Source organism: Paramormyrops kingsleyae, chromosome 3 (assembly GCF_048594095.1).
Source record: "Paramormyrops kingsleyae isolate MSU_618 chromosome 3, PKINGS_0.4, whole genome shotgun sequence".
Taxonomy (NCBI): Eukaryota; Metazoa; Chordata; class Actinopteri; order Osteoglossiformes; family Mormyridae; genus Paramormyrops; species Paramormyrops kingsleyae.
Window position 1 is genome coordinate 27,386,136 of NC_132799.1, and position 23,463 is coordinate 27,409,598.

At 44.4% G+C, this 23,463-nt stretch overlaps 2 protein-coding genes across 3 annotated transcripts in view; both read right to left on the reverse strand.

Moving 5' to 3' along the window:
* Positions 1 to 23,463, reverse strand: part of plxnc1 (plexin C1) — a 50,858-nt gene that overhangs the window by 23,463 nt on the left and 3,932 nt on the right. Inside the window, exons 8-9 of the mRNA XM_072710037.1 lie at positions 23,314 to 23,404; positions 20,538 to 20,576 (exon numbers count right to left, since the gene is read on the reverse strand). Coding sequence (XP_072566138.1) covers positions 20,538 to 20,576; positions 23,314 to 23,404 — 130 coding nt within the window. The remainder of the gene's footprint in view (positions 1 to 20,537; positions 20,577 to 23,313; positions 23,405 to 23,463) is intronic.
* Positions 1,387 to 6,903, reverse strand: LOC140588241 (plexin-C1-like). Of its 2 annotated transcripts, XM_072710039.1 has the most exons (10): positions 6,799 to 6,903; positions 6,619 to 6,709; positions 6,088 to 6,126; positions 5,427 to 5,560; positions 4,978 to 5,154; positions 4,270 to 4,366; positions 3,937 to 4,122; positions 3,470 to 3,643; positions 3,278 to 3,380; positions 1,387 to 3,026 (listed from the first exon to the last, which is right to left on the reverse strand). In XM_072710039.1, exons 5-10 carry the CDS (start codon positions 5,088 to 5,090, stop codon positions 2,929 to 2,931), a joined length of 771 nt encoding a protein of 256 aa, XP_072566140.1. In that variant the 5' UTR covers positions 5,091 to 5,154; positions 5,427 to 5,560; positions 6,088 to 6,126; positions 6,619 to 6,709; positions 6,799 to 6,903; the 3' UTR covers positions 1,387 to 2,928. The 2 variants fall into 2 exon arrangements, with proteins under 2 accessions (XP_072566140.1, XP_072566141.1); XM_072710040.1 differs by lacking the exon at positions 6,799 to 6,903 and having other exon boundaries at positions 6,619 to 6,785.

Here is a 23,463-nt window from a genome sequence, read left to right on the forward strand (position 1 = left end):
CCTCCTGCATGACATGCACTGGTGCGGCTACATCGTTACCAACACGGCCAGTTACAAGAATCCTTCGCAGTAAGGCACTCGTTCCTCTGTATGTGCTGTTCTGAAACTTATAACCCACCTCAACCTCGGCTGATGTAGTTTCCAGTTTTTGTGTGTGTGTGCTCTGACATGTTTCTAACCCCAGCTCATAGAGCTGTCACATTTGCTGTTTACCTCACGGTAGTAACGCTTAACATATTTACTGAGGTCACTGAGTGCAGCCGATTCACTGAACTAATTTTCATGTTTCTGAAAATAAACACAGACATTCTGAGGAGAACATCACACTGCTTAGTTTAGCCACCATTTATATATTTTTAGAATTTAGTGATTAATTGTCATTGTTGACACACCACAACACACAGTGCACAACAACAAAATGTGTTCTCTGCATTTAACCCTTATGTGAGATAGCAGGGGGCAGCTAATTCAGTGCCCGGGGAGCAGTGCTTGGGGGGGTATCTTGCTCAGGATACCTCAGTGGTGCTTTGCTGGTCAGGGACTCAAACCTGCAATCTTTCAATTACAAGTGTGCTTCCCTAACCATTAAGCCACCATGTAAGATTGTGTGTGTGCACACTGCGATGGACTGGCGTCCCATCCAGGGAGTCCCCTGCTTTGTACCCTGTGCTTCATGGAATAAAGGCTCATCAGGACCCAGGACTGGCTAAGCGGTTATGGAACGTGATCCAGATTACAGAATACTGTCCTCCTTCATGGCCACTTGAGAACGGACATGTGAACAAAAGTGATATGCATGGCCTACTTTTATTCTGAGGTTTAAGTAATTAGCCACAGCACCGGTTAGCACCGTTTATTTTCACTCTGAACGGAAATTCTTTTGAATTTGTTCTTTGCATCTATGAATATTCTTTGATGATTCATGCTGCTGGGTTTGGTTTCTATATCATGTCTAGATCTAAACCCACACATGATAGCTTCTGCCATTTGTTGCATACTATCTGTGTTCTATGCCTTGATGCCCTTGGGGTTGAGGTCTGTGTGCATGTGACTTTGCTTAAGTTGGTTAACAGCTTCTCCATGATGGTCTTGCTGACCCTGAGCAGGTCCTGCATCACCTCTGTCAGGTAGGAGAGGTCGGTGTGCAGGGCCAGGGTCAGCAAGGAGGCCACCGTGCACCTGAGGAGAGCATGAGGTAGGACTGCGTGCGTGATGCGCTCACACTCTCGACACACTCCTGCAGTTTGCTGTAATGGTGTTTTACGTGAATAGAAGACCGCCTTTAACATGCCCACTGGTCATTATGAGTCCTCAGTCATGCCCTTTGGTTTAACTAACGCCCCGGCTGTATTTCAGAATCTGATCAATGATGCCCTCCGAAACATGTTGGATAAATTTGTCTTTGTTTATTTAGATGACATTTTGATTTTTGTTCAAGATGAGCGGTAACACATCCAGCACGTTCAAATGATCCTTCAGCATCTTTTGTCTGACAACTTATATGTCAAAGCTGAGAAATGTGAGTTCCACAAGCTAAACATCTCCTTCCTAGGTTTCATAATAACAGAAGGGTCAATCCAGTTGGATCCTGAGAAGGTGCAGGTCGTTGCTGAATGGCCCGAACCGCAGACGCGGAAGGAACTACAACGGTGCTCGGATTAAGGCCCCTTCCCAATCCCCAGCGGGTCTCCTGCAACCCCTATCTCTTCCAAATCGCCCCAGTCTCATACGGCATTAGATTTTACTGGACTTCCTCCCTCTCAGGGTTTCACAGGGGTTCTCTCTGTTGTTTATCGTTTTTCATGTTTACTTCTTCTAAGGACTTGACCATTCTTACCACCTGGAGTTTTCCAGAAGGAGGACATTTACACTCAGGCTGAGCATTTCTGGAAATGTTGGGTCAAGGAATACCAGGAACATTAGAAATGGTGAAATGTGAAGCAAAACTTTGTTCCAGGTGATACAGTGCTCAGAGTTGATTATACATTTCCTTGCAACAGGTTATTTAAACCTTTCCAGATCATATACACCTTGTGTACCGGGTGCACAAGACCAGCTGTCTAGACAGGCCTGTTACCACATTCTGCCTTTTTCAGGAGAAAGAGCCTTAGACTGTCATAAGTTTGAGGACTGAGACAGACTTTACAACAGGGTGATGGTAAAGTTCACCCTGTACTGGGCTAAGTGCTAGTAACCTCTGGCCTAGAGGATTCTTTTGTTTCTGTTTGAAGAAGATGTGGAAGATGGATCAACATGAATTTTACTTGTTTGACATGTTGAAGTGCTGTAATTGTTATTGATATAATAATTAGGGGCTGGAATGTAGGAGCCATACATATATATAAAATGTGTGCATTTTAATTTTATTGTCTTTTGTATGTTTCACATCTTTTTGGTGCTATATGGTAATTGTCACGGGTGGAAATAACAATGTAGTCACCTGTTCACCTGTATAGTGGTTCGTGGGGGTGAGTAAGGAGGATATATTGAAATGCTGGTCGCAGATGCAGTTGCTGTTACTACAATTATTATGGAAATCGTACTTTATAACAATTTTTGAAGTTGGACAGGGAAGATTTTAAGACGATGGAATGAAGGATGAAACAAACAGCCTTGTGGAACTCCATTTTCTTTCATTTTAACTGCATGTCATACAGCATGTCGCCTTCTTGCACAGCCTCTCAGCAATATTTGGTTAAGTTGTCACTAAATGTCAGTCTGCATGTCAACAAAGCCTGAGGAAAAGTCAGAGGGAACATAGTAAACGCAGAACTCCACACAGACAAAACAGCAGGAGTGTCGCTGAAATGAAAGGTAGCTTAATGGGAGTGTGCAGACATTTATCACACAATAACACACTGAAGAGCCTCTGTGGGACTACTGGGGAGACACGGTCCTGACTGGAAGCAGCCTTGCAGACTGTCCTTGTCAGATCTCATTTCTTGTTTCACATTCCAGAGTGTCTAGATACTTGTCCATGTCTGCAGACAGCTTCTTTTTGAAATGGTAAACCCACAGTAAAACACCTGCCCCATGCAAACACAAAAGACAGTTAGCAAATGAATTAGCTTCCTCTATTCAGAACCATATATGGCCTCGTTAGGAACAGACAGAAAAAGCTGTGAAATACCCAGCTTGGTTTACCCAACAAGCCGGCAGTATGTCAGCATGTTGTTCTCTGCTGTTAGAGGCAGACACTAATATACAGGCCCAGCTTTCTGCATCTGACATAAGCGACTGGCACTGGTACGTGTGGCCTTTTCTACATTCAACTCACCTGTGATGATAAGAGCGATGAAAGCAAATACACCCAGGAGGATCCAGTAATATTTATTAGTATTTTGCTCTTCGAGCTGCTTTGAGAATTTCCCAACCTCTATCTGAACCAAAAAAATATAAACCAAAATAATGAATCTCATCCAATAGATGACGTGTCAACTGGAAAGTGGGATGACAGAGAACGCCTTACCCTGACTGACTGAATGCTACCCTTTGACTGGTTGCTTATTCTGCAAGTCACAGAATCCTCTGCCATGTCGTTACCCAATATGATCGATTCCACTTCACACTGATGCTGCTGATCGTCCACCTTGGCAGTTATGTTCAGCTCCAGCCCAGTTAAGTTCAGCTTGTCCACCTTTTTCTGAAACGCAGAGACGTTCACTCAGAAGATCAGTGTTTCAGCACCTGCACCGAGAGTCTGAGTCCCAGCCGAAGCCTGACCTGTAATCCTGAGCTTTAGTATAAGAAGTAAGTTGTTTGGGATGAAAGGGATTTCAGGGCGATTCAATAAATACATAACAGCATAATGTATCAAACTGAGGTTTAGACGGCATGTTAATCTGTGTGATCAAACCATTAATTTATCAGGTATCATAAGCTATGCCACAGAAGAACGGTTCTGCTTCAGAGCAGAGGAGCCTACAGGGTCTTTACCGCAATGACGATCCGCAGGTCACTACCCACAGGTGTGGCTTTGAAGCTGGTGAATTCGGGATTTGGGAGGTATGTTAGCTGCACACATTCCCTTATTTCGTTTGCCAGGCACAGGAGGATTAACTCTCCTTGTAGCTTCCCATTGGGTGCTGACTCCAGGTTGGGTGGGGTGCAGAACTCGAACCTCTGAAAATGTAGGTTTAAAACATGGAGCACCATATGTATGTTAGAACTGGTGTTGACCTGGGGAGGCTGAGTCACTGAGAGGGACCAATGAGGTCATTGTGTAAAGTGTTGAGAAGACTGGATGTTGAGGATGAGCAGGCTACTAACCTCGGAGCTAGAATTCCCGATGTGCACGTTTCCGCACAGCTCTATCCCATCCACCAAATCCAGCTTTTCACCAGAGATTGTGACCTTTCTTCCTCCACTGGTTTTGACACAGAAAAATTCATATCAGCCGTCAATATGGCTATTGCCAGAAAGATTGAAAGTGCCTCACTTTTTGAAGTCCTGAGTGCCTTTCAATCACTAATGATCAGCAACTTAACAAACCACAACACAGTGAAATTCCTTTTAACCCTGAATAAGTCATTTGTTTTGATTTGCTGATGGAATCCCCCCCTCCACAGAAATTAATATAAGAATTTCCACATGTACAGAATCAATATGATAACCAATTTTTTTGCCAAAACGAGGACTGAAGTTAGAAATTTAGCTTGCTGCATATGTGCTTGAATACAGAAAGAATGAATGCGATTTTAATGCTGCCAGCTGCATAGTTTTTTCTGACACTTGCACATGGCTGGAGCTGAAGGGCTGTCGGATTTTCATACAGTATACAGCCATGTCTCAGTGGGTTAGTGTGCTGTGCATGAGGGGAGTGTTCAAACCATCCATCTGAGGGAGTTCATTGGGAGTTTCTGGCAGAAAGTGAGTATTGGCATTCAAACCCACTAATCAAATTGCTGGCTTCTGTGGAGGAAAGTAATCAACAATCTGAACTCATAGCAGGCCCATGTGGTCACAAAGGAGACTCACCTGGCCCAGGTGTTGCTGGGAGAAATGGCAGTACAGTGTGGCAGGGGTCTGTACATGACTGGCTGTGAGCCAACACACCTTCCATCGGGCAACAATGCGCAAACGGTCATCATATCAACCTTCCAGCCGGGAAGGTTAAACCGTAGGCTGTGTGCCGTCTGGGCCAATACCTACAATCTGCACACACAACTCCAAGGTCACAGGGAAAGGTCACCCAAACCATGGGCAAGAGGTCAATGATCATCTGTGACTATGGTAATGAGATGTCTCACAAACTGAGCAGATTCTGGAAAACTCTAGAAACTAAGGGATGGACTATGTTCCATCGTGCTCTGATTGTCACTAGTATGACAATAAAAGCAATAAGTAACTCATGAAAGTCGTAAATGGGCTTTACTGAGAAAATTAGCCAGAAATCAACAGGAATTTCTGTAGGATGACAAACTCACTCCTCTGAGTAGCATTCCACTGTCCCCTGAAGACGTATCTTTGCTACGTGATCAAGGTTCTTCCCCAACATCTCAACATTGTTTTTGCCGTGAAAGGAGACGACACTCGGAATAACAGAGTGCACGTCTGGCTCCTGGAAAAAATTAAATATATACCTGATTCAGTGGAGAATGTAATCTGTCCCTAGCGCCTGTACAACAGCATGCATTGCTTAGAGTGCAGGAACACACTTCACAGATGCTATTTAATAACATCATTCCAAAACATGACGACAAATTAACTATGGAATGAACCATTTTACCACTAGGAAGCTAAAGCTTAAAAATTTAGATTTTATTTCTTTATATGTTTTATTATCTTTTTGTTCTTTCCCAGAAAAAAATAAAGTAAGACATAAATGTATAGGTATGTCTACCATATTTTCAGCAAAGGACGACTTTGGGTGAATCTTGGGATTCACTGAAGCACCAGTGTTAGAGGTTCTGAAACCCATTTGTTCAGGTCATTTAACTAGTTCTTGAGTTTAAATTGGTTAATTTTGAATTAATTGCAGCCTCATGTTCCATTTCAACCATGATCCTACTCATGCAAAGAGCAAAAGAGAATGAATGATGGACAGACATCAAATTTACTGAAGGACAAGGAAAATAACTGACTTACTGAATAGTTCGAAGGAGGGGCAACGTCTTTACAGACATCCTGCGAAAGCAAAAAAAAATAATAATAATAATTTGGCACAATCCAGTGGGTAGGTGCTGCCACCAAAGTGAATAAGAATGAACCACCAACTGAAAATCACTAATTTGGAGGGAAGGTTCAATTCAATTTCAATTCAATTAATTTTTATATAGCGCCTTTCACAACAGAGTCGTCCCAAGGTGCTTTTCATGGATGTATTGTTATACATGAAACATCATTAGAGTGAGTGATACAGAATGAGAAAAAGGAAGGAAGGAAATAAAGAAAGCCAGGTGACAAGGGAGGAGCAGAACCAAAAACTCCCAAGTAAGGAGAAAAAACATCTTCAACTGGCTGCCCCCCCACCCTGGGCAGACTAACATTACTGAGAACAGAAACGAGTGGACTTTCATGCTAAAGGCAGGTATAAGCTGTGATTAAGGATCAAGACAAAGGATGTTCTGCTTATAAACTGACCTCCTGGATATTTCTAGGTGACGCTCCGGATCTTACCTCTGCCTGAGCTTCATGTAACTCCCCATTAGGCCAGGAACAGGTTTGTGAACTAGACCAGGTACAACCACTTGTGACACACGCATAACACCTGTGTAGAGTATACAGGGGGTTACGGAGTGCATGGACATGCACATTTTGTTAGAGGACACAGTGAATGCAGTGGACGCAGTGACTTACTGGGCAACTGAAGACGCTTCTGTAATATTCGGGCAGTTCTTTACTACCAGATGTTCTGTTATTCCCTCCTCTGCTACAGTGATTCTTGCTGCAACATTAAGGCCTGTAAAAAATGGCACATTGTTCATTGCAGCTTTCAAACATAATTCATATAATCCATTTCTATCACAGTTGATTTAGCCAGCCAGAGTCCTTGGAGTTTGCTGCAAGTGAGAGCTATTAGCTTATTTTAGGCACCTGTTACTATATCCTTCGCTTCTCCGGCATCTTTCTTAGACAGCAGTGTTTACTGACAGTCTGGTTCTCCAGAGTGCTCCAACCACACAAGGAGTACTTATTTTACAAATCTAACATTTAGATTTTAAATACTATATTAGCTTGAATTCTGGAACAGCTACAAACAGGCAGCAATTCCACACATTACAGCATTCTTAGTGAATATAGACCCAAAAATAAGGTGAAACCACTACCTCCTGTACAGTGGTGTAAAGTACTTGAGTAAATGGACTTCGTTACTGTACTTAAGTATTTTTTTGGCTACTTTGTACTTGTACTGAGTATCAAAAATATAAGCAACTTTTACTCTCTACTCCACTACATTTGTGACTGAATATATGTACTCTTTACTCCACTACATTTGAACGGACGCTTACCGTTACTCGCTACATTGTGATTGCGTGCGACAAGTCAGGATCTTTATCTACCACGGCTAATTTCTTCAAGTATGTCTGGCTGCAGCCTGCAGGAGGGCGGGGTTGGACATCCAACCCCGCCCACATCCAACCCGGCCCATTCGTACCGCGAAAGCCACGCCCTTGTCCAACACGTCTTAAAGCGGAAGCCAAAGCGAACTCGCAGAACGGAATCGTTGTAGTACCTGTTATGTCATTAAGTTAAAAATCTTTAGTATCCCAGTGTAATAACAGTGCTATCTATTATTTATTATTTTGTTTGTTAATGTTTCTGCTAGACACACTATTGACTGTCAATTACTGCACAAAGATTTTACTGTGGGACCCGCATGGTTGTTTGTGGTTGTTTTGCTGCTGGTAAAACGTTTCCATCAGTTAGCTGACTATCTAGCCGACTCACTACCAAAACTATGGTAACTAGGTAAAGACCTTCTTGCTGATAATATAGCTTCCATGTAGTTAACAAGACTTGACACTTAAAGACTTTGTGCGTCATCAGATATTACTGTCTGCTCAAACGACTGTTCAGCTTGCTTCCTATGGGTTACTAGTTATTAGCTAGTTAGCAAAGCCACTGTGGTAGCATCCATTAAGGCTGTGCGATATAGCAAAAATATTTTTATCATGATCATATCAAACGATATTGATAATTATCATGGTGTAATTCAAGTCATTATTTTATTACTAGGAGTGCTCCATTTTTGCTTGAAATACCCTTAAGAATTGCCCTTAAGAATTGCCCTTAAGACACCATTAAAGTCAGCTCTGAATTTGTTTTTTTATTAGTTTTTTTATTGTTTTACCTTTTTTTTGAACATTTGAGTTTGACTGAGACTGACTTTTTGTTCTATTTTCTTCTTCTGCCATTTTGAAACATTGAGGTGTTCAATTTAATGTCTATATTAGGAAATAAAGCCTCATAAATAAATAGTTCCTTGTTTTCCACATTTCTTGGTGTTCTTTGAGCCTACATTCAGTACGAGTAAAATACTTAAGTTCTTTTAAAATTGGATACTTTACGACTTTTACTCAAGTCTTATTGGAATTGGTGACTTGTAACTTGTAATGGAGTAATTTATACAGTAAGGTATCTGTACTCTTACTCAAGTATGGTTTTCAGGTACTCTTTACACCTCTGCTCCTGTAGGGAGATTGTGAACTGGAAATGTGCAGGAACAGGGGGAAGCTGGTTTGTCACAAATATCTGAACCCACATCATCGAAGGAGCAAGACACAGAGGATCCATTTGGAAGTCTCAGGGGAGTGGTGACATTTACTGTGATCTTCAGAGAGAGTGCAAAAATACAGAAAAATGCTGGATTAGCAAGGCAAGAATTTTGGTCAAGTGTATAAGACAGATAAATGAAATTATCAAGCAATAAATTATGATTTCCTACCTTGTCAGATGAAACAATTTCTATTTGCAAAGATGTAATTCTCCTATACACAGACCTTACAGTTGCTCCCGGACATTCAGAGTTAAACATGCACCTAGAATAATGAAAAAATAAAAGTAATCAACACAAGAGATGAAGACGGGATTATCATGGGAGATTAATGAGTCTGTGTTAGCAAAGACCCTATGGTCTGATTCTAAGCTTCACTCTCTCCTGTATATATGTGTCTTAAAAGAGAGTTAGAAGGAGTGCAAGATGTACACAAGGCAAATAATTTCATTTATCACACAATAACACACTGAAGAGCCTCTGTGGGACTACTGGGGAGACACGGTCCTGACTGGAAGTAGCCTTGCAGACTGTCCTTGTCAGATCTCATTTCTTGTTTCACATTCCAGAGTCTCTAGATACTTGTCCATGTCTGCAGACAGCATCTTTTTGAAATGGTAATCCCACAAGATTTCAAAGATTGTAATAATGAAGTATTACAGTATATACAGTCAGTCATGTATAGACCCCTGCTACACTGTAATGCCATTTCTCCCAGCAACACCTGGGCCAGGTTAGTCCCTTTGTGGTCACATTGGCCTGCTATTAGCTTCTGAGGACTCAAACTGAGGATCATTCAGAGAAAGTACATTATGATATACACTCACCTAAAGGATTATTAGGAACACCATACTAATACGGTGTTTGACCCCCTTTCGCCTTCAGAACTGCCTTAATTGTACGTGGCATTGATTCAACAAGGTGCTGAAAGCATTCTTTAGAAATGTTGGCCCATATTGATAGGATAGCATCTTGCAGTTGATGGAGATTTGTGGGATGCACATCCAGGGCACGAAGCTCCCGTTCCACCACATCCCAAAGATGCTCTATTGGGTTGAGATCTGGTCTGATCAGTGAACTCATTGTCATGTTCAAGAAACCAATTTGAAATGATTCGAGCTTTGTGACATGGTGTATTATCCTGCTGGAAGTAGCCATCAGAGGATGGGTACATGGTGGTCATAAAGGGATGGACATGGTCAGAAACAATGTTCAGGTAGGCCGTGGCATTTAAACGATGCCCAATTGGCACTAAGGGGCCTAAAGTATGCCAAGAAAACATCCCCCACACCATTACACCACCACCACCAGCCTACACAGTGGTAACAAGGCATGATGGATCCATGTTCTCAATCTGTTTACGCCAAATTCTAACTCTACCATTTGAATGTCTCAACAGAAATCGAGACTCATCAGACCAGGCAACATTTTTCCAGTCTTCAACTGTCCAATTTTGGTGAGCTCGTGCAAATTGTAGCCTCTTTTTCCTATTTGTAGTGGAGGTGAGTGGTACCCGGTGGGGTCTTCTGCTGTTGTAGCCCATCCACCTCAAGGTTGTGCGTGTTGTGGCTTCACAAATGCTTTGCTGCATACCTCGGTTGTAACGAGTGGTTATTTCAGTCAAAGTTGCTCTTCTATCAGCTTGAATCAGTCGGCCCATTCTCCTCTGACCTCTAGCATCAACAAGGCATTTTCGCCCACAGGACTGCCGCATACTGGATGTTTTTCCCTTTACAGACCATTCTTTGTAAACCCTAGAAATGGTTGTGCGTGAAAATCCCAGTAACTGGGCAGATTGTGAAATACTCAGACCGGCCTGTCTGGCACCAACAACCATGCCACGCTCAAAATTGCTTAAATCACCTTTCTTTCCCATTCTGACATTTAGTTTGGAGTTCAGGAGATTGTCTTGACCAGGACCACACCCCTAAATGCATTGAAGCAACTGCCATGTGATTGGTTGATTAGATAATTGCATTAATGAGAAACTGAACAGGTGTTCCTAATAATCCTTTAGGTGAGTGTATTATGATTATACATGAGAGACATGATGGCTGAAGCTGAGGAAAAACACCTCTATTTGAAAACATCTGCCGCTATTTCCGGTCAGTGTCAGAGCACAACATGAAGTCAGGGCCACTAAATATTAACTAAAATTAAAGGCAAACACAAGTGTTATCTAAAAGGATTGCTGGGATTGCTGCAAGAGAGTGGTGTTGAGCTGCAGCGATTGTTTGGGATTGTTTTTTGGAGTGTTTTGAGTGTTTGGTCTGGAGGACCTTCTGGAACAGGTGGGACCTGTTCAAGCCGGATGGGTTGCATCTGAACCGGAGGGGAACCAGTGTACTGGGAAGGCGTATTTGTAGAGTAGTTGAGGAATGTTTAAACTAGGGACTGGGGGGGCAGGTAGGTTAGTTAAGTATGTAACTGGGGGGAAACGGAAAGCCCCAAAAAATCATATTATAAGTAGGCACTGTAATAGGCCTACCCTTTGTTGTCTGTATTTAAACGCCAGGAGTATTAGGAATAAAATTCAAGATTTAGAGGCTCTTATCTCATCAGACTCTTATGATATTATAGCAATAACTGAAACGTGGTTGAGTGATAAGGATGGACAAGAATATAATATGGATGGTTACACATTGTTCCGTAAAGACCATATAGGTAAGAAGGGAGGTGGTGTTGCAGTATATGTAAAGGAACACTTGCAGGCAAGGGAGCTTACTGATATAAGTAAAAGTACGGAAGCTATATGGGTAAAATTAGATGCTACAAACTCAAATAGCCTAATTGTCGGTGTTTGTTACAGAGCACCCAATGTAGCTGCTGAGGAAAGCAGATTGTTATACAGTGATATTAGGATTATGAGCAATAAAAATGATGTGGTAGTTATGGGTGATTTTAATCTACCGGGGATGCAGTGGGACATTGTTGCTGGCTCTTCTGAAAATGAACTTGAGATGGTGGAATTAGTACAGGATTGTTTTTTTACTCAGTTTGTTAACACCCCTACCAGGGGAGATGCCATTCTTGATTTTGTTTTGTCTAATAACCAGGACAGGATTGGTAAATTAGACGTTTTAGAACCACTTGACAGTAGCGATCATAACATGGTTAAATTTGAGGTTAAGTTTAGTGCCTGAAGAGCAAAGTCCAAATCAAAAATATATAATGTTAGGAAGGCTAACTTCAATTGTATGATATTAAAACTAGAAGCTGTGAACTGGATGGAGTTAAATAACAAAACTGTTGAAGAGGCATGGGAATTTTTTAAAAGCACATTATTGCAAGTGCAAGAGGACTTCATACCTGTTTCCAGCAAGAATAAATCTAGGAAATTGCAACCTAGGTGGTTTAATAGGGAAATAAAGTATAAAGTAAGGAGGAAAAGGGCTTTGTTCCAGAGATGGAAAATAACTGATGATGACATAATAAAGCAAGAGTATCTAAATCTACAGGCTGAATTAAAAAATGACATTAGACGAGCTAAAAGGAATGTCGAAAGGAAGATCGCATTGGAAGCTAAGGATGACGTTAAAAGTTTCTTCCAGTATTTTAACTCTAAAAGAGCTCTAAAAGCTGAAATTACTAATCTGCAGGATAGTAAGGGTCTTATAATTGAAAACGACATTGACATAGTAAATGAGTTCAATGATAGTTTTGCACGGGTATTCACTGTTGAGGACACTAGTAACTTACCAGTTCTTATTACTAATCCAACATCGTCTATAACTAATATATATATAACTGAAGCTGATGTTTTGCAAAGCCTAGCTAAGCTCAAAATAAATTAATCACAGGGCCCTGATGGCATCTTACCTATAGTGTTAAAAGAGATGAGGGATATTATTTGCCGACCCTTAACATTACTGTTTCAAAAATCCTTATCTGAAGGTGTGGTACCTTCTGATTGGAAGCATGCCAACATAACGCCCATTTTCAAAAAAGGGGATAGAAGTAATTTGTCAAACTATAGGCCAATCAGTCTAACTTGTATAACTGGTAAAGTTAATGGAGGCTATAATCAAAGAGAAAATGGTAGATTACCTGGACTCAAATAACATTTTGAGGGATAGCCAGCATGGATTTAGGAGAGGTAGATCCTGTTTAACAAATCTGTTGGAGTTTTTTGAGGAAGCTACTCAGGGAGTTGATGATAAGAAGGCCTATGATGTCATCTACTTAGATTTCCAAAAGGCTTTTGATGTTGTTCCCCACAAGAGGCTCTCACTTAAACTCAAAGCGACAGGTATTTTAGGAACTGTAGCGACCTGGATTGATAACTGGTTAACGGATAGGAAGCAGCGAGTAGTTATAAGAGGCTCAATGTCACAGTGGGCCTGCGTTCATAGTGGGGTACCGCAGGGTTCAATTTTAGGACCACTTTTGTTCCTAATTTACATAAATGATATAGACACCAATATATACAGTAAACTGGTGAAATTTGCAGATGACACCAAGGTGGGTGGTGTAGCAGATACTGAACTAGCGGCTCAGCAGCTACAGCGGGATCTTAATTTAATTAGTGACTGGGCTGACACCTGGCAGATGAAATTTAACATAGACAAATGTAAGGTACTCCATGTAGGGAGCAGAAATATAAAGTACAGGTATTTTATGGGACCTACTGAAATAAAGGTAGCTGATTATGAGAAAGACCTTGGTGTGTATGTTGATGCTTCCATGTCTCATTCTCGCCAGTGCGGGGAAGCAATAAAAAAGGCCAATAGGATGTTGGGGTATATCTCCAGGTGTGTGGAGTTTAAGTCAAGGGAGGTAATGCTAAGATTATACAATTCCTTGGTGAGACCTCACCTAGAATATTGTGTACAGGTTTGGTCACCATATCTTAAAAAGGACATAGCGGCCTTAGAAAAGGTGCAGCGTAGGGCCACAAGAATGATTCCTGGTCTTAGAGGAATGTCATACGAGGAAAGTTTATTTGAGCTAAATCTGTTCAGCCTCAAGCAAAGGAGACTGAGGGGGGACATGATCCAGGTCTATAAGATTCTAACAGGTTTGGATGCTGTTCAACCGAATAGTTACTTCAGCATTAGTTCAAATACAAGAACTCGTGGCCATAGGTGGAAATTAACGGGAGAACATTTCAAACTGGATTTAAGGAAGCACTTCTTTACACAGCGTGTAGTCAGAGTATGGAATAGTCTTCCTGATAACGTAGTGCAAGCTGAATCCTTGGGTTCCTTTAAATCAGAGCTAGATAAGATTTTAACAACTCTGAGCTATTAGTTAAGTTCTCCCCAAGCGAGCTCGATGGGCCGAATGGCCTCCTCTCGTTTGTATAGTTCTTATGTTCTTATGTTATACATTTAGCCATATAACTATGAGTTTGAAGTCCTAATAGGTGCCCAGCTGCTGTACACCTCAACCAGGTACTTAACTACGCAGATAAAATCATTGCCATAAATTACTGGAAAGCTTAAAATTGTGAAGGACAGAGACCTCTTCATAGGCACACACCACCCACAGAAAGGATCCTGTGCAGACCAGCAGTCCCTCATGCTGCTGTATTGGTCACACTGAGCCACACTGACTGCTCTCAGCTGTAAAACAAAGTGGAAATTATCACCAAGGGTCAACAGAAACTAGCAAAGGTAACTGATGGTCTCTAATGTGACAAGACAGAAGACACCTGGTTTCCCGTCACCATGTAGATATGCTTTTTATCCTCTGGGTCTAGAAGCATTTTGTAGAACACGGGGACGTCATCGTCAGATTGGTACAGGACCCTTGGACAGGTGGGTTTAAGGTTCCCATCAAGTGAGATCTCCGACAAAAGATACACAAGAAAAGTTTATTTTCATATAGAGGTTTTTGGAGAATATCCACCAATCGCCACTTTCACTTATGCATGTGTCCTAAACTCAGACAATGGACTCGCTGAGCATTTGACAAATATGACATTGTGGATCAATCCTAATTATGGGGGATTCAGCCATCCTTTTTTTGTCTCAGCCCCCTGAAAAATTGCTACTCTAAATCAATTTAATGATTTTGTTCTGTATTTCTTAGGGGCTGAGCCCCCACCCCCCTAGAATCGCCCCTGGAATCTTCTCATGATTATTATCCGTCACCTTCAGGAATGGAGCCAGAAGATTATGGTGAAAAAGTGCGGGTATCATGCTCTTGAAGCCTACCTTAATCAGCTGCCCATTAGCTGTCCCAACGAACAGAACCACCCATGAGCCAAAAGATACAGCGGCCACCGATGTCATTGAGGGATGTGTGAACGCCACAGCTTCTGGCTTCAGATCATCCTGAGGATTCTATACCCGAAACGATTTAAGCCACATTTAGAAAAGGGTAGCTGACAGTTTGTAACTGAATACTCCGACACATTATTCCACTCCCCTACATACAGCAATACCTCCACAAATAGTATAAATATTTACTTCACTTCAACACAGATATTTAAAAAAACGCAGTGCACATACCTTTGTAATGTTGTAAATGGCCAGCGCTGTATTTCTTTGATCGCTCGTATTACCGGCTGTAAAAACACCTGCCCAGTATCCAGGAAAATCACCGCCAATGTAAGAGGAGGAGACGAGCTTCAATCGAGGCTTTTCGTCGCAGCACGATAGAGACCTATTTTTGGTGGATTGTAAAACTGCGCTCTTATCGCCTTTGCTTTGCATTCGAAGTAGTTGAACCTTTTTGTTCGATTGTACGTTTACAAATATATAAATCTCTGTACCAAGTTGGAAACCGTCTACAAAATGTATGCTTGCTTTTAAGTCATGCTTAGGTGTACGGCCAGATGCAATCTCCGAGAATATTTCACCGTCCTGTGCATGCATCGTGTTTCGCAGAGTTATTGTGTTATTGAAGTTTCTCAAACAGTGCCCGACATTTTCATTTGTCTCTATCACCCCAGACATTAGATACGCGCCGCTCCCCAACTCCACCAGAAAGCAGAGAGAAGACGCTTTATAATTAATTGGAGTCAGGGAGCTGTTTTCTGCATATATTAATTTAGAAACATTGTTTAAATCAAGAACCTCGCAATATCCACAGTTTCTCGTGACACAAGTGACTAAGGTGTTATTTCTTTCAAACACCACTAAAACCTTCACTCTGCCTGGCTCCGACCCGGAGAGGTCTCTGGTTTCCTCCACCGTCAAGTCGCGGTTCATTTGGTAGAGCTGAGCTCCGACGGCGACGTAGATGCTCCTTTTCCATACAGCGAGGTTATCGATCTGTTTGTCAAACGTATGATTGTAGTCACACCGGCTGAGGCCGATGAAAAAAATAAAGATGATTGCCGTCCTCATGCTTCAGTTTTAGGATAAACTGCTTTACAGACCGCTGTCAGATGCCTCCATTCGGAGAGTTTCTGAAACTTCCTTTTCTGTCACTGCGTCCCGCGTCCCTTTATTGTCAAGCGGGAGGACCTTGTTACGCGGCTGTCTATTAATATTAACATGCTCGGCTGACGAGGAAACGTCAAAAAATAATGACAGTGATAAAACGAAAATAAATGGAATAGCAACCTACAACAAAACGTCAGAGAAAGTATGCAAGTAGAATATGCCCTCTTAAATGTGGAGTTAACAACACTAACAGCAAACTTGAGTATTAATATAAAGAATGATGTTAAGTGTGGGGGCGGCATGGTGGTGCAGTGGTTAGCACTGTTGCCTCGCACCTCTGGGACCTGGGTTCGAGTCTCCGCCTGGGTCTCATGTGTGTGGAGTTTGCATGTTCTCCCCGTGTCGTTGTGGGGTTTCCTCCGGGCACTCCGGTTTCCCCCCACCGTCCAAAGACATGCTGAGGCTGATTGGCCTTGCTAAATTGCCCTTAGGTGTGCATGTGTGAGTGACTGGTGTGTGAGTGTGCCCTGCGATGGGCTGGCCCCCCATCCGGGGTTGTTCCCTGCCTCGTGCCCGTTGCTTCCGGGATAGGCTCCGGACCCCCCGCGACCCAGTAGGATAAGCGGTTTGGACAATGGATGGATGGATGGATGTTAAGTGTAGAATTATATTTCCAATACGAACTGTTAATGATAAGGCTGTGCCGTAACACCATTCCATTAGGTAAGTGTCACTTCATTTGGACCCCAATATATAATGGAAGTGTGTCATTTTTTATAAGTACAATTATTATTTTATTTATATCTATTTTAGCTCATATATTGGAATTTCATTTCAGTTGGTGTTATTTTTTTTCTTGGTGACACTGATGTACGTTGGATACGCCCTGAACCACTAGTGATGCGGCAGCGGCCCCTAGCGATCGATAAAATAACTTCTGACTACGGGAGCGAGACTTCGGCAATCCAACAAAGATGAACGCTTCCTCTAAAAGTTGGCCCCTGATCTTCAGGGGTCTGCACAGGGGCAACAGAGAAGATCAGGGGCCAACTTCAAAGGGGGCAGTGTGTGGATCAAGCCTCTGTGCTTGTGATCAGAAGGTTGCTGGTTCAAGCCCAGCTTTGCCACATCTACAGCTCCTTGAGCAAGACCCTTGATCCCCTGAGCACTGCAACAGATGGTTGCCCTTCACAGCCAGCTTCCTCTCACCTACTGAGAGCATCTCAACGATTGAGAAATCAGTTTAATTAAGTAATTTTATTAATATAAAAATATTTTATAATCAAGTACTTATAAATACAAGTTAAATTTTTGCTATATACACCAATCAGCCATAACATAAGAACAACTGTTAGGTGAAGTGAATAACATTGATTATATCGTTACAATGGCACTTTGATACAAAGTAACACAAAATAAAAAGATAGATAGAAAGACAAATAGATACTTATTAATTCCTGTTGGAAAATTTGGGTGTCAGAGCAGCAAATAGAACAACAAAAGTAAAAAAGACACTGATATATATGCAGGAGAGGTGAGCAAGTTATGTAAACAGGTTTTATAGGAATCAGCCTCTCTGAATCAGGCACACATTAAATGCAGATATTTTGTTTGCCCAAAATGCCCCTCCAGTCACACGCAGAAACATTGTCTGCTTGCCGTTTGTGACAATCCTGAGCAGGATTAAAGAGAGCAGGAAAACCTGAGAGGAAACAGAGAACATTATGAACGTGGAGGAACTAAAGCCTGTGAGGATCTGTCAGGTCTTCCGGAAATTACCACACATGCTCAGTTTCAAGGTCAAACGTCTCACCTGGGAGTCCGACACCATTTCGCACAGAGCACAATGGTCACAACCAGGAAACCTAAAGCCCCAAAGCCAAACACCACCGGTCCTGTGAAGCGGTAGGAAAAACAGGATATGAGGAGGGAGCAGAATATTGTGCCTCATCAATATATACTGCCACTTAGAGAGCTCAGAGACCAGAGGGTGTCTTATTGGCAGCTTGGTCTCCATTCCTCAGTCGGCACATCAAGCCTGCAGGGCTGTGGATCGATCCACAAAGTCAAGAAAGTGACAACAAACCTTCACCCCTGTCGGGCCGGCATGGGTGTGGCGGGGGTCCATAGGTGACCGTCTTCGAGCCAACACACCTTCCATCGGGCAACAATGCGCAGATGGTCATCACATCTTTATTCAAGCTGGGGAGGTTAAACCACAGGCTGTCTGACGTCTGGGCCAAGACCTGCAATCTGCACACACACAGCTCCAGTGATCATGTCACTATGGTGACGAGATGTGTCACACACTGAGAGGATTCTGTAGGACACTAGGAAGTAAGGGAGGGACTATATTCCATTGTGCTCAGCAGGTCACTGGCATGAAAGTCATAAATGGGCTAAACTGAGAAAATTAGCCAGAAATCCACAGGAAGTTCTGTATGATGACAAACTCACTCCTCTGAGTAGCATTCCAGTGTCCCCTGAAGACGTATCTTTGTTACGTGATCAAGGTTCTTCCCCAACATCTTAACATCGTTTTTGCCGTGAAAGGAGACGACACTCGGAATAACAGAGTGCACTTCTGGGTCCTGGAAGAAATTAAATATACAGTCAGGTCCATAAATATTGGGACATCGACACAATTCTGATTTTTTTTTACTCTATACACCACCACAATGGATTTGAAATGAAAAAACAGGATTTGCTTTAACTGCAGACCTTCAGCTTTAATTTGAGGGTATTTACATACAAATCAGGTGAACGGTGTAGGAATTACAACAGTTTGTATATGTGCCTCCCACTTTTTAAGGGACCAAAAGTAATGGGACTATTGGCTGCTCAGCTGTTCCATGGCCAGGTGTGTGTTATTCCAGGTGTGTGTTATTCCCTCATTATCTTATTTAGAAGGAACAGATAAAGTCCAGAGTTCATTTCAAGTGTTCTATTTGCATTTGGAATATGTTGCTGTCAACTCTCAATATGAGATCCAAAGAGTTGTCACTATCAGTGAAGCAAGCCATCATTAGGCTGAAAAATAAAAACAAACCCATCAGAGAGATAGCAAAAACATTAGGTGTGGCCAAATCAACTGTTTGGAACATTCTTAAAAAGAAAGAATGCACTGGTGAGCTCAGCAACACCAAAAGACCTGGAAGACCACGGAAAACAACTGTGGTGGATGACCGAAGAATTCTTTCCCTGGTGAAGAAAAACCCCTTCAGAACAGTTGGCCAGATCAAGACTCTCCAGGATGTAGGTGTATGTGTGTCAAAGTCAACAATCAAGAGAAGACTTCACCAGAGTGAATACAGAGGGTTCACCACAAGATGTAAACCATTGGTGAGTTTCAAAAGCAGGAAGGCCAGATTAGAGTTTGCCAAGCAACATCTAAAAAAGCCTTTACAGTTCTGGAACAACATCCTATGGACAGATGAGACAAAGATCAACTTGTACCAGAGTGATGGGAAGAGAAGAGTATGGAGAAGGAAAGGAACTGCTCATGATCCCAAACGTAGCACCTCATCAGTGAAGCGTGGTGGTGGTGGTGTCATGGCGTGGGCATGTATGGCTGCCAATGGAACTGGTTCCCTTGTGTTTATTGATGATGTGACTGCTGACAAAAGCTGCAGGATGAATTCTGAAGTGTTTCGGGCAATATTGTCTGCTCATATTCAGCCAAATGCTTCAGAACACATTGGACGGCACTTCACAGTGCAGATGGACAATGACCCGAAGCATACTGTTAAAGCAACCAAAGAGTTTTTAAGGCAAAGAAGTGGAATGTTATGCAATGGCCAAGTCAATCACCTGACCTGAATCCGATTGAGCATGCATTTCACTTGCTGAAGACAAAACTGAAGGGAAAATGCCCCAAGAACAAGCAGCAACTGAAGACTGTTGCAGTAGAAGCCTGGCAGAGCATCACCAGGGGTGTAACCCAACGTCTGGTGATGTCTATGCATTCCAGACTTCAGGCTGTAATTGACTGCAAAGGATTTACAACCAAGTGTTAAAAAGTGAAAGTTTGATTTATGATTGTTAATTTGTCCCATTACTTTTGGTCCCTTAAAAAGTGGGAGGCACATATACAAACTGTTGTAATTCCTACACTGTTCACCTGATTTGTACGTAAATACCCTTAAATTAAAGCTGAAAGTCTGCAGTTAAAGGCTATCTTGTTCGTTTCATTTCAAATCCATTGTGGTGGTGTATAGAGCCAAAAAGATTAGAATTGTGTCGATGTCCCAATATTTATGGACCTGACTGTATACAGACCTGATTCAGTGGAGAATGTAATCTGTCCCTAGTGCCTGTACAACAGCATGCATTGCTTAGAGTGTAGGAACACACTTCACAGGTGTTATTTAATAACATCATTCCAAAAACCGATGACAAAGTCACTATGGAATGAACCACTTTGGAGTTACCACTAGAAAGCTAAAGCTTAAAAATTTACTTATGGAGAAGAAAAATAACAGACTTACTGAATAATTCAAAGGATGGGCGACATCTTTACAGACATCCTGCAAAAAACGAATGAAGCACTAACTGAAAATCACTAATTCGGAGGCATGTTCTGCTTATAAACTGACCTCCTGGATATTTCTAGGTGACGCTCCGGATCTTTTTTTTTTTTTATTGCCCACCACCACCCCCCCTCTTCGGAGGACAACTTTATTTTACATTACATTCAAGAGCAAAGATTGTGGCCGCTCTGAACTCACCAGTACCGTGGAAAAGGAGAAAAACAGGGGGGGTACAGAAACAACAAGCGTAACAATAACAGACATCAATCACCATGGGGAGAGGGGGAGAGAGAAAAAAAAAAGGTATACAGAAATAATAACACTAATAATGTAGGCGGGATGGAAAAAAAAATGAAGTATAGGGGAATACACAATACAAACAACCATAAGAAACATAACACTCATCAAACAACAAGAATTATAACAACATCAGTGATACTAATAATAATTAATACAAATCGGTATTATATATATGTAGCATACACACACGTAATCGTACCGTTATATATGTATATTTCAATTCCTAAATCTATAACATACCCTAAAAAGTAATAATAATAATGATATTGATCGCTCAACCAGTCTTGTATGCATGTGCAAGTGTAGGTGTGACCTGATTTGTCATTGGATGTGCTGGCATTTAATGCTGTCAGGGGAGGCGGCAGCACCCCCCCCCCCCCAGGCCCAAGGCGAAGGCAGGAGAACCAGGCAACCGAGGCCACCCTACCGCCCCCCCGGCACAAGGGCCCACAGCCACGCATCCCAGAGACAACCACCCGCCCAACCCGAGAGGGAGCCCGCGAGGGACTAAGGGGGCGCCAACCCCCGCACAGGGAGGCCCGCAGAGGGAGGACGGGCGGCGAGCCCCCCAGCCCCACCCGCAACCCCCCCACCGGGGCAGGCGGGTCCAGGGCCGGAGGGCCCCACCAACCGGGACCACCCCCCCACCCCCCGGCGGACGGCCCCCCACACACCGGGGGAGCCCCAGCCCCCCCAGCCCGTCCCCCGGCAGGACGGGCCGCCGCCCACCGCAGCGACCCGGCACGCCTCCCCCCCAACACTGCAGGATGATCCAAGGGGGGCCCATACAAAGAGCCCCCCCCCCCACCCGGGAGCGGACCCGCGGCGACCGGGGAGCGGCAGACACCCCGCCCAGCCCAGACCGAACCCCCCAATCCGCCTAGCAGGGCCCAGAGTGTCCCAAGATTCCCCGGACCGCCCGCCAGGGCCCCACCACGGCGCAGCAGAGCCAAGCACCACCCGGCCCGCGGCCCAAGAGAGGAGGCCGCCCATACCCGCCAGGGCCACCCGAACCCCCCCATGATGGGTCTTCCCCCCGGCGGGCCACCCCACCCGCACAGGGCCAGAGACAGAGAGTTAGGGGGGGCCCCTCAGCCCCCATCCCCTCCCTGACCCATGTTGGTGTGAAGTGTGCATGTACATGTGTGAGAGAGTTGTGTGTTTATGTCTACAATGCATTAAAATTAGTGGGTGCAGTTCGGGCCCCACCACTGGCAGATGGCAGAGTCCCCCATCCCCCTCCCCGCACCCCCAAGGCCCTAATGTAATATGGACTGCGTATATGACTAAGGTGCAAAAAGTGGGCGAGCAGTTGAGGCATGGGCACCCCACCGCTGGCAGACGGCAGAGCCCCACCTGCCTCAACCCACCTCCTCAGCCCTAGTGTCATGTGGTGTCTAACATGCAAGTAAAAATTGAGGGGCAGTGTCTCGGCGCACCTCCCCACCGCCCCTCAAGGCCCTAGTGTTGTGTGAAATGTGGTGTTGGGCCCAGGGGAGCAATAAGGGCGTGCCAGGAGTGGGCCCCCCCCGGCACCGGGGCCAGATCCCCGACTGGCCCCGATTAGTCCCCATCCCCGACCCCGCACAGCCGGCAGGGACGGCCAACCGAGGTGTTCAGGGGCGCCACAGGCAGCCCAGCAGCAGGGAACACCCCCCCCCCCCCCCAGGCGCAGACCGGGAGAGACCCACCCCACCACGCCCGATGAGACCCCAGCTAGCGGCCAAGGACGGGACAACCCCAGACCCCCCCGGCAAACGGGGAGCCGGACCAGCCAGGCGGGGTGACCCCCGCCCCCCGGCCACCCCAGGCCCCCCCCCAGGCGAGGCAGAGGCTCCCCCCACCGCCCCCCCCAAACCACCCCACAGCGCCCGAGGGCCCCGCGCCGGAATCGCCAACGGCAGACAACGACCCGCCCCCACCAGGCAACGGGCCTGGGCAGACCAGGCCCCCCAGCATGCGGGCGACCACCCGCCCGGGAGCCGGAGCAGCGGCCCCAGCAGATAGAGCCCACGCCCCCAAACCCACGCACCCCAGCGCAGCGGCCCAGGCGGAACCCAGAGGCCCCACCCCCCGATCCCCCCCCAGCGCGCCACCCACCCCGCGGGGGCAGAACCCCCCCACCCCCCGCACCGCCCCCACCAGGCCAGGCCAGCGGCCACCCAGAGACACTGACCACGCGCCCTCAGCCAAGAGAAACACCAGAGGACCCCAACAACCCAGCCCCCCCACCCCCAGCCCCCAACCCGGGACGGTGACGGCAAGGCCCCACCACCCCTGACGACATTACGTTAAAAAATTCATTATTGGAGTCCAACTGTCTTCAAAATCGATCAATTGATTTTTCTTACAGGCAGACATCCTCTCCATGGAAACATAATCCAAGAGTAGATTTTTGAACAGATTTATGTTTATGTTACGCTCCGGATCTTACCTCTGCCTGAGCTTGATGTAACTCACCATTAGGCCAGGAACAGGTTTGTGAACTAGACCAGGTACAACCACTTGTGACACACGCATAACACCTGTGTAGAGTATACAGGGGGTTACGGAGTGCATGGACAGGCACATTGTGTTAGAGAAC

What these genes read in the sequence shown, in the direction of transcription:
- LOC140588241 (XM_072710039.1), bottom strand. Translation starts at nt 5,090, where the DNA reads ATGATGACCGTTTGCGCATTGTTGCCCGATGGAAGGTGTGTTGGCTCA. An exon ending in ACCTGCGGATCGTCATTGCG is followed by an intron (nt 3,644 to 3,936) that starts GTAAAGACCCTG and finishes TCTGCGTTTCAG; the next exon opens with AAAAAGGTGGACAAGCTGAA. An exon ending in CATCGCTCTTATCATCACAG is followed by an intron (nt 3,027 to 3,277) that starts GTGAGTTGAATG and finishes TGCATGGGGCAG; the next exon opens with GTGTTTTACTGTGGGTTTAC.